This window comes from Dunckerocampus dactyliophorus, chromosome 18, assembly GCF_027744805.1.
Source record: "Dunckerocampus dactyliophorus isolate RoL2022-P2 chromosome 18, RoL_Ddac_1.1, whole genome shotgun sequence".
NCBI classification, from domain to species: Eukaryota; Metazoa; Chordata; class Actinopteri; order Syngnathiformes; family Syngnathidae; genus Dunckerocampus; species Dunckerocampus dactyliophorus.
Genome location: NC_072836.1, coordinates 2,741,655 through 2,753,232, shown reverse-complemented (window position 1 = coordinate 2,753,232; position 11,578 = coordinate 2,741,655). Strand labels below are relative to the sequence as shown.

General features: G+C 45.1%; 1 protein-coding gene across 4 annotated transcripts in view; it reads right to left on the bottom strand.

The window, feature by feature from the left end:
* Positions 1 to 6,594: 6,594 nt before the first annotated feature.
* The window catches only part of grin2ca (glutamate receptor, ionotropic, N-methyl D-aspartate 2Ca), a 49,908-nt gene continuing 44,924 nt past the window's right edge, over positions 6,595 to 11,578 (bottom strand). For 3 of the 4 annotated variants that reach the window (XM_054759655.1, XM_054759656.1, XM_054759654.1), the window contains one exon: positions 6,595 to 11,283. In XM_054759655.1, coding sequence (XP_054615630.1) covers positions 9,679 to 11,283 — 1,605 coding nt within the window. In that variant the 3' untranslated portion in view covers positions 6,595 to 9,678. The remainder of the gene's footprint in view (positions 11,284 to 11,578) is intronic. The other variant, XR_008566757.1, reaches the window with a different exon arrangement.

The following is an 11,578-nucleotide window of genomic DNA, read 5'->3' as shown; positions in this document are numbered from 1 at the left end:
CAGTATGGTAGTGTCAGTATGGTAGAGTTAATATGGTAGAGTTAATATGGTAGTGTCAGTATGGTAGAGTTAATATGGTAGAGTCAGTATGGTAGTGTCAGTATGGTAGAGTTAATATGGTACAGTTAATATGGTAGAGTCAGTATGGTAGTGTCAGTATGGTAGAGTTAATATGCTAGAGTCAGTATGGTAGTGTCAGTATGGTAGAGTTAATATGGTACAGTTAATATGGTAGTTAATATGGTAGTGTCAGTATGGTAGAGTTAATATGGTAGAGTCAGTATGGTAGTGTCAGTATGGTAGAGTTAATATGGTACAGTTAATATGGTAGAGTCAGTATGGTAGTGTCAGTATGGTAGAGTTAATATGGTAGAGTCAGTATGGTAGTGTCAGTATGGTAGAGTTAATATGGTAGAGTTAATATGGTAGTTAATATGGTAGTGTCAGTATGGTAGAGTTAATATGGTAGAGTCAGTATGGTAGAGTTAATATGGTAGTTAATATGGTAGTGTCAGTATGGTAGAGTTAATATGGTAGAGTTAATATGGTAGAGTCAGTATGGTAGAGTTAATATGGTAGAGTTAATATGGTAGTGTCAGTATGGTAGAGTTAATATGGTAGAGTCAGTATGGTAGAGTTAATATGGTAGAGTCAGTATGGTAGTGTCAGTATGGTAGAGTTAATATGGTACAGTTAATATGGTAGAGTCAGTATGGTAGTGTTAGTATGGTAGAGTTAATATGGTAGAGTCAGTATGGTAGTGTCAGTATGGTAGAGTTAATATGGTAGAGTTAATATGGTAGTTAATATGGTAGTGTCAGTATGGTAGAGTTAATATGGTAGAGTCAGTATGGTAGTGTCAGTATGGTAGAGTTAATATGGTACAGTTAATATGGTAGAGTCAGTATGGTAGTGTCAGTATGGTAGAGTTAATATGGTAGAGTCAGTATGGTAGTGTCAGTATGGTAGAGTTAATATGGTAGTTAATATGGTAGTGTCAGTATGGTAGAGTTAATATGGTAGAGTCAGTATGGTAGAGTTAATATGGTAGTTAATATGGTAGTGTCAGTATGGTAGAGTTAATATGGTAGAGTTAATATGGTAGAGTCAGTATGGTAGAGTTAATATGGTAGAGTTAATATGGTAGAGTTAATATGGTAGAGTCAGTATGGTAGAGTTAATATGGTAGAGTTAATATGGTAGTGTCAGTATGGTAGAGTTAATATGGTAGAGTTAATATGGTAGTGTCAGCATTATTGTCTTTGCAAAGAATGTATTGATGGTGTCCCTAATGAAGTGTCCAGTTGATGAAGTGTTCTCTATTTTGGGAACTGATGTTTGGAGACAGGAGGAAGAGCAAGAGGAGGAAGAGGAGGAAGATGAAGCCGCTGTGAAGGAATGTTTTCCATCCGGGCGCGGCGGGAGCGTCCAGACGGCGGCTCGCCTGCATCCGGGGCTCCGCCGGGGGGCTTTGGCGCTAATTGCTTGTGAGGAGAGGAAGATGATGATGCTGAAGGGGAAGATGCTCTCGGCTGTAATGAAGGATGTGTTTGTTGACCTCTGTGACCTTGGCGCCGCAGACAGGATGAGCGTGACGCGTGCACGTGAAGGTGAAGCGGCCATGATTGTTTTTTTTAGTCCATGTCACTGTGAGATTGGAGCGCTGATTGATGACCCTTGACGGCAATGAAGCCCCCACCTGCCTCTGTGCATGTGACACGCACACACACACTTCATGGTGGGTTAAAGCCTTGAGGAGTTCACGCTTGAAGTTGCCGCCAGGGTTCAGTGTCGAGGTCTCAGGAGACGCATCAGTCAGCGCCGGGCCTTCACGACTCCTGATGTGACGTAACGTGTTTGAACGTACACGACAACCGTTAGCACGGCCACACGCATCACCACGGACCAGCGTTGGCGAGAACCGTCCCGGTTTTATGACCCCCCCCAGGCACAGAAAAGCATGAGGTCGGTTAGTCACGCAAAAACTTTACAGTTAAAACTTTGAAGAAGCGGCAAGGACGGAGCATTTTTTCCACTTTTGGCGTTACAGTCCATTTGCATTGAGGCCAAGTGGGGGCAGTGACCCGCCTTCCATCTAGCACAGGGGCGTCAAACTGGTGTTTTGTAACTGTGAAACGATATTCATGTACGATCGCCTCATGATAGTATGACACATTTTATGAGTAGCATTTTAGCAACATTGTATTCTTTTACCAACTAGCTTACATTTGTCTATTGTTATAGGTCTAATAATAATCATGTTGTTAATTAGAAATAATAATTCTTTATTATATTAATGATTCATTAATATATAATGACAAAACATATTTTAAATTGGATTTGACAACAAAAAAATAAGAACTTTTCTGTCAAAATTGACTACAAGTACATTTAGCAATAAAGATGAAGTGTCTTTGATTTTTTTTTACTTATAATGTAATATTTCAATATAATAGAATGATCTTTAAATAAGTAAAAAAAAAGTTAATATATAACAAAATCATAATGTTAAAAGTAGTAAATAAAATAATAAAAATAACTATTAAAAAAGTGAAAATCAATTACATTAAAAAATTAAGTAAAATAAAAAAGTAAAACATAAATTAATAATAATTATGAAATCTATACATACATACAAATATATTTTGAAGTAATATTAAAATAATCTAATAAAATAAGTGTGTTAGACATGCATACTTTCCAGGCTTCTGCAAGCCGCATAAAATGATATGAGGGGTCGAATCCTGTGACCGAGCAGATGGAGCTGTAGTGAAAAACGTTTGGTGTTTCTCAGCAGGACATGTTTACAAAGGCTGGTGGTGTTTGCCTGGCTTGCTAGTTCATTGGTTAGCGGGTTAGGGCTCGGGAAGTTCTGACAGTCACAACAAGCGCTGACTGTCCGTCCGCTGCAGCTGCTGGACTTTCATAAGAGTTGCACCACACCAAACCCCACAGGAATAGAATGAAATCATAAATCATCCGCACTGACGCAACACGCTGGCGGCGATGATGTAACGGCGAGTAAAACTCGTCCATGTTGGACATCGCAGCAGGATAAGAGTGGCTCCTCGTCATCTTCTCGGCGCGGCAAAGACTCACTGGACACAACGCGAACCGCATGGAACTTGACAAAGAGCGGATTAGAAATATTTAAAACAAAACACTCCAACAGACAGGAGAAGTTGTTGTTGCCTTCGCGGCAGACGAGACGTGATGAGCAGCGTGTCCACGCGTCAATTCTTGTTTCCGCCGCGGACAGAATTAGCTGGCGCACGGAAACGAGGGCCGGTCCAGCCGCTTCTTCTCATCGATCAGTCAGGATGAGATTGTGTGAAGAACAACAACTTGCCATTTCCTGTTCTTCTCCCTTCGAAGACAGCAAAGCAACGTCATCCTGGACACCTGGCCATCATCGATACCATCATACACAACACTTACTTACTAGCTAACGTATGTGTGTGTGTGCGTGTGCGTGTGTGTGCGTGTGACCCCATCCGGGTAATCAGCGTGCATATGCTCAGCAGGATGCAGCCTTGTAACGGTTTGCAGCAAATGTCCTCATGCTATACACCTGGATATCTTTGTTCAAGTAAAGATGTCTCACTCTGACCAGTGATTGATGCCCAGCCCAGAGACAAATGTGTTTGGGGGAGAATGCCTTAAGGGGACAACGAGCGTCATTCATGGCCACGCGTCCCGCGTGTTGATGGAGTATAGACACAGTCGTCGCTAAAAACCCTCTGCACCTTTTTGCTCCTCCGCCAGCAGAGGACACATGAAGACAGATGGCGCCACGTTGGCGGCCGCTCCACAAAAACCTCCAAATGAATCCCAAATAAAAAAAAGCCTTTGGCATGAAAGGAAGAGTGTGCGGATCCATCGCAGAGCCAAACAGGAGTAGAAAGCGTCGGACAAACACCGTGGACGTCCGTCAGCCTCACGAGCTAAATGCATAAAGCACAATCCGCATTTAAAACCCTAAATATGCCTCATTCAACCAGGGGTGTCCAAAGTACGGCCTGGGGGCCATTTGCGGAATGCGGCTGGTTTTTATTGTTAATTTATTATTAAATATAATTTAACAAGAAAACTAAATTTTAAAAAAGTGAAAAATCAGCAGCAATCACCAGAAACAAGCAAAACAACAAATTTGTCATTTTTGAAAAAAAAAACAGCTGTAAATTTATGACAATGAAGTAAATTTATTAGGAGGGGAATAAAGTCATATTTTAAGGAGAAAAAAGTTGCAGTTTTATGAGAATAAAATTGTTACATAATAAGTTGCATTGAGCTGAAATATTTAAGAAAAAACGTAACATCACAAGAAACAAAACTAAATCAATTAAGTTGTCAAAATATTTAAAAATATAGCAAATATATAATACGAATATAAAATGTTATAACATATAAATATTATAATGTTATGAGAATAAAGTCAAAATAATAAACGACTAAAATCATAATTACAAGATGAAAATTAATAAGAAGAAAATTGAAATAGTAAAAGTAATAAATAATCATTTTATGACAATAAAGTCAAAATATTTAGAGAAAAAAGTTTTTTAACGAGAAAAAAAGTAGCAATTTTATGAGCAGAAACTCGTATTATGAGGAGAATTTCTGTCTTTTTGGTTGCATAGAGTTGAAATATTCAAGAAAAAATATGTTATTTTCTTTTAAAGTTGTCATTTTATGAGAAGCAAACAAACAAAATTAGAAAATTTGGGTGGTAAAATGTATAACATTATGGCAATAAAAACTACGTGATTGTTTTTGTTTTTGTGCAATGTGATTTGGATTGTTTTTGGTGCCTAACTGCTTCCCGAGTATATCAGTGCGTGTGAAGGTATAAACGAGAAGAAATAACTTTTCTGGGCATATAAAATGGGCATATTTCATACATAGTTGATAATGGTGATTAATCATGAATAATTCATTTAAAACTGTGATTAATGTGATTAAAATGTGTCAGCCTTTGGCAGCCCTAATACAAACATTTTGATGCCACCAATGACAAACAGTCAAAGCAACCTATTTTCCTTAACCTTGGCTGGTCCACACTCTCATTAGCACAATGTCTCTTCGTAATGATGTGGGGGGGGTGTTCTCCTCCTCTCATGGAGGAGATGAAACAAGGAAGGAGGGAAGGAAGGAAGGGAGGAGCCCATTAAAGCGCCAGCGTTGACCTTGTGCTGTCGTGAGCCAAGGCGTACACGGCGGGAGGATTAAGGACGTGATGACAGGAAATGTTGTGGCTGAAGAAGACACGCTGAAGGTCAACAGGGGGCGACGTTACAGAAACGCTCGCCATGGGACCTGCTGACCTTTGACCCCCCCCAGGGTTAACGACATCCACGCAGGACCCATGCGGTTTTATTTGAAAGTGATGTCGCATTTTGTTTGGTTTTATTAGAACGATGATGAGGGTAAAGTCTGCAAATTTGTGCATTTTTGGGAGCCCGGCTAAAATAAACATTTTATGGGCGTCTCAGTTACTCGTGGCGTTTCGCCCCTTGCTGGTGGTCCACGTGTTCGATTCCTCCTTTTCCTCCATTCACCATTGTTATTGTGTCTTTTCCTCTCTTGGCTTTCTTCAGGCGTCTGATTGGTTAAAATAGTAGGTGCTTGTAGTTGTAGCGCCACCTGCTGCTTTGTCATGCACGTTGTTGATGAATTAGAAACCTCGTGTCTTTGATGAGAGCCTCGGTGGTATTTGTTGATCCGTGCCTTTGTTTGTACGTGCTTTGTGTGTTTGACCAAGACAGACCTTGATTACTTTTGCAGCTAAAAATCAATAGGCAGCTTGACGCCTTTCGCAGGCCGGGCCATCAAATGCAATCTGCCGCCGTGCGCCGGGTCGTCTGAGTGTCGTTCCTCAAACGCTCGCCTCCTCTCGGTCTCTCAGTCGCGCTATTGATTTTTTTGCGCCTTCTCATCAGAGCACGCCGCTTTCCAAATCAAATCCACGTCCACTCGGCGGCTCGCGCGCACACACGAGCGCATGTCGTGAAGACGGATGCATAACACAGCACGCGCACGCACCACTCATCGTTGATAGATGTCGCCAGATGTTAAGCGCACCAATCAGAGACAAAGACACGGCTTGTGGACACTTGAGTAGGGACACTGTTGCATTCAAATGTCCTTCACCCAAAGCAGGTGAGAGTCAAGTCTAACGAGGTTGTCGTAGGACGCGGCTAACATGCCAATTGTTGCGCAGGCGGAAGGGGAGTCGGGTCAGGTCAGGTGAGGTTTCTTTATTAAAACCCGAAGGTAGACGAGTGTGCAGCGCAAGAGAGGCATCATGCCAGCAGCACACATACAACAATTACAGTCAAATACATAAATAAAGTCCGTTGCCCTGATGGACGACGGGACGCGCTGTTACGAAAGACAATAGCTGCTGGGATAAAACGGTCTTCTTGGTTCTGCATTTTGGGACCACCAGTCCCAGTTCTCTCCTCTGGTTTTAATTAACAGATGACACTTCAACATCGGCCAGCCTCACGTGCCCCCCCCCCCCCCCCCCCCCAGGGTCACCTTATGTTGTTTTATTATCATGAAGGCGTTGCAGAAAGACGAAGCGACGGCACACGCCACGTGTTTCACAGATGTCCCTGTGTCTTTACCAAGGAGTACTTTTGTTACCAATTCAATTACTTTTTAGGGGAAAGTAACTAGTAACTACAGTGAAACCTTGGTTAGCGTCATCAAGTCGTTCCAGAAGGTCCCGCTGTAACCGAAACCAACTTTCGCCAGTCCCTCACAGGTTTCTTGTTCACTCCAAACTTTCTTTCTGCTGCTTTCTTGCAGCTTGTAATCTGCAGAATAGGATTTTCTTTTTGCGGGTATTTGTGTTCCGTCTTTCTCACTTGTCTTTATAACAGGCACGCAGGCAGAACGGAATGTTGGCTTGTCAGCGGCGGTGGGTCGGCGACTTCATCTCTCTCGTATTGCCTGTCTACACGGCAACGACAAGCCGGCGTTTTCAGATTTTCCCAGTCTGGAAGCCGTTTCAGGGCACACAGAAGGTCGTTCCCGTGTGGATGAGAGGCTGAAACCATAAAATACTTTGCAGTTTTCACCTACATAGTGATAGTAGTAGCTGATACATAATGATAGGAGTAGCTGATACATAATGATAGTAGTAGCTGATACATAATGATAGGAGTAACTGATACATAATGATAGGAGTAGCTGATACATAATGATAGTAGTAGCTGATACATAATGATAGGAGTAGCTGATACATACTGATAGGAGTAGCTGATACTGGCACACAGGCCTAGAGCGCCCTCTTGCGGCTGTCAGTGTGATATGTAAGTTGCTCCGGAGTACAAGTCGCAGGACCAGCCAAACCATGAAAAAAAGTGTGACATATAATGTGGAAAATATGGTACATATAAATGATGAATGAAAAGGATAAATGAAGATTGAACGTTACTTTTACCTTCACTGAAGACACGGTGTGCCAGCGAGACGCCACATGGACACCACCTTCCTGTTTTGCCATGACTTATTTCTTCAGATAGATACTTCATTTATCTCCAAGAGAAATTCACACTTCAGCATCTCTGCAAAAGCGTCCTAATAAACGTGTCACTTAAAAACAAAACAAACAAAGCAAAACAGGAGAGTTAAGAAAATAAGAAAATAGAATACGAATAAATAAATACGTAACAGATCACTTCAATTTCAATAATAAAGAAAAGTCACATGGCGCGCAGGAATGGCCTCATTTGAGCAGGGCAGTGAAAGTAATCTGCCAGTGAAACGGCTCTTCTGTCGGGAGATGATGCTGTGGATTGGATGATGCTGGTTGTCCATGTGATGGAAAGGAGCATCCTCAGTGTCCTTTGCTCTGCCACAAATGCAGCCACAGAAAGTATGGAGTGCCACCTTTTTTAAAATGAAGGTGAGAAACAAGAAAGAAATACGTCACGGCAAAACGGGAAGGCGTGTCCGTGTGGTGTCTCGCTGCCACATCAAGACTCACGTCTTCAATGAAGGTAGAAGTGAGCTGAAATCTTCATTTGTCCTTTTTATTCATCATTCATATGCACTTTAAGTTGTGTTATAACATTTTTGAGCATCAGCCGCTGATGACATCATAGACCGCCGATGTAGCTGACTTCCATTTACAGTTGCCATTTTGTAGCATAGCGAGCTAGCTTCTTTGTTAGAAGCTAAGGAAGTTTTGTATAAAAATACATGAAGACCACAGTTGGACGTGCAATATTTGGGAGGAAATGGGCGCACCATAATGGGCGCTAACTGAGGTTCTGCTGTGTAACTAATTACTTTTTTAAAGTAACACTGCCCCCACCCGCTCCAGTGGTCTTGTGTCTCCGTCCACACGCTGCAGCTGTCAAGTCTGCAGGGCAGGAAGAGTTCAAGGATCCATCAAAGCTGCTCAGCGGGGGTCCACACATCACCACTGAACTAATGAGGTTCTTTGTGTGTGTGTGTGTGTGTGTGTGTGTGTGTGTGTGTGTGTGTGTGTGTGTGAGGGCATGCAGGTGGTTTGATGAAACACATGACTAACACCTTGTCTGTGGGGGGAAAAGTGCCTGGGAGACGATGTGAAGGGGAAACTTTCTCACCCAAAAGTCATCCAATGGTTCATCATCTGTTCTCATGCTGATGAGGTCTCACCTCACAGATTTGTATTTTTTTTGTAGCTAAAGAACAACAAAAACTGATTCTTTCAAACTACAGCGGATCTCAGAGTTTTGGTATAAAAAACCAAAAAAAACATCTCACAAGTCAGTAATAATTTATAAATGGGTGAAATGTCCAGCATGCATGTACTCATCTTTAAACAAAGCCCACAATATTTACATGTTTAGGTCTTTTTTTCTCAAGCTTTGAGATTTTGCCCTTTGTCCGGCGGTCCTTGAACACACCATTGTTGTGTTATTATTGCCATTATAATTGATTAGTGGTGAGTAGCTATACATTTTATGCTGTAAACGTGTTTAACAAGTGTGTGCGGCATATTTAGGGATCACACCTGGATTGTGTGGCGAGTGAACAATGGCAATTGAAGAGAGAAAGGGAGGGTTTCTGGAGCGGAGTCTAATTGAATAATTACAACAAAATGTGGATCCCACATCAGAGAAAAATGTCAACGTCAAGCCAGCAAGAGGGTTTAGAGGGGGAGGAGCGAGCCGTGTGTTAAAAATAGACATTTTTTTTATTGCCATTCACTGACGGGTCTGGAACGGAACCCCCGCCAAAAGCGGGGATGTTGTGGAGTTGTGGACATGGAGACAGTGGTGATGAGCTTGTTGTTTATTAAAGGGTAGTGTAACATTTGGAAATACACTTGACATTATTAGATGCGCTCCCTTCTCCTGCCTGTGAAGACTAAAGTGATGACAAAATAAAAGTTGATTTTAAAAAAGTCCAAGAAAAAAGTGTTAAGACTGAGAGGCTAACATATATGTATGTGTGTATGTACGTGTATATGTATATATACACACACACACACACACACATATATATATATACTGTATATCTTGTTTAAAAATGACAGAGGTTAAATTGTTAAATGCTTTCTAAAGAGTCTCTTGATGTTGATGTTCAGTGTCAGCGTTTTATTGCACTGAGGAAGGAGAGCGGCCTCCAAATACACTGATGGTGTTCACTTTTTGCTTGAGCCCAGATGAGGCGGGCTCACACCTCCGACTCCAGGCTGGAGACCCTACCCCAGGGCTTTGGCACAAACGGACTGTTCACTCTGCGCGCCACCAGAACCTGCCTGCGTTCTCTGCCCGCCGACCCGGGCTCCTCCCTGTCCGCCCCAAACATACTGTTCTGGTAGGCCACGGGCCTGTCGCTCGCACGAGGCAGCATGGCGGCGTGCTCCGGGCAGTGGCTGGTGCACGGGAACAAGTGGCACACATCTTTGGGGCCGTCGTAGAAGTGCGGCGCCGCCTGGGCCAGCGGGCCCATGTAGACCGGCAAGTCCGTGTAGGAGTTCAGGTAGGTGGAGTAGTGTCTGTGCACCACCGTGGATGAGGAGCGCCGCAAGGCGGCGGCGTTCTGCAGCATGGCCTCCCTGTACGAGGGCAGCCGCGTGGAGTCCGAGTACTTGAGTTTCTGCTTGTAGGGGTACGAGCCCATGTGAGCCGGGTCCAAGTAGGCGGGCTCGGCGGCCAGAGGGTAGCAGGACAGGTTGTGGCCCAGGCTGCCGTAAAACTTGTGGGGCTTGGCGTTGGGCACCACCACGCGTGGGAACAGGTCGGGCATGTCGGCGCGGGGGGACGTGGACGTGGACGGCTTGGTCTCGTCTACCTGCCGGATGCGGTCGTTGCCCCAGGTGGCTTTGAGGAAGGACGCGCGGCGGTTCAGCTTGTCCTTCCCCAGCAGCGGCACGTCGTCCATCTCGGGCTCCAAGTAGGACTTCATGCACGAGTTGCAGCTCGCGGCGGCGGGGTAGTGTCCCGCGGCGGTTGCCATGGCAGCAGCATCTGGGGCGTGGTTGTTCAGCAGCTGATTGGCCCTCAGCTCGGCCAAACAGGATCGAGGTTCGTCGTAGTCGGCTCGCGCTCTCGGGTCGGCAGGGTCAAACATGTAGGTGTGGCTCCGCCTCTTCCGGCTCACGCAGTCGGGGGGGTAGCTCAGCTTCCTCCTCAGGGGGACTTTGTGCTCCACGTAGACGTTGGGTACCTGGATTTCTCTGTAGGTGATGAAGGGTGATGCCGGGTGGCGGACCGGGTTCTCCACATACAGCCTGCTGCCGTGGTGGGGGGTGGCGGTGGCGGTGGGCGCCGTGTCGGTCATGGCGAGGTGAGGGGTGCTGAGGCTGGAGATGGGCAGCGTCCTCTCCAAAACGTGTTGGTGGTTGCGAGCGGGCAGCGTGTAGCGGAGCGGCGTGGGCCGCGTCACCACGCGGGGCTTATCCAGAAGGGGCTGTGTGACGCTGTCGCCGTAGTGCATGGGGAAGGTGGGGGTGCGGCTCCTCTGGGGGTACGGCGAGTGGTTGTCGGTGATGCTGGAGATGTACGGCAGGCGGCAGTGGGCCACCTCGCCGCCTGCGGCAGCCACACAGGGCGGGAGACCGGCCCGCATGTTGTCGGCCCCTCGCCTGCTCCAGGTCTCGAGGGTCTTGGTGGCGCTGTCCAGAGAGTTCTCCACCCTGGCGGAGGACACCATGTCCTTGGCTGTCTTCAGCATCTTCAGCATGTTGGCCTGAGAGTAGTTGGTGGTCACGTCAGGACTTTGGATGCTGCCGTTGCGATCCGCCTGCTCCACGCCGTTGAAGCAGCTGTAGATGCCCTGCACACAAACACACACCGACTGTCACATGACTAAAAACCAGGACTAGTTCCCATGACTCGTCCCCACGACCTGTCCCCACTTCATGGTTGACATGCTTGACATTTGTTTTATTTCACCTGGAAACAAAATACTCACGATGCTAATCAAACCAGAGGAAAACGTTCACAGCATGTCAAGACGTGCACCAGACTTATCTGCTGATGGTTGCACTTCCTCATATGAGCTCCTCGCCGCATTTTATTGTACACACACACACACACACGCACACACACACACGCACGCACACACTCTT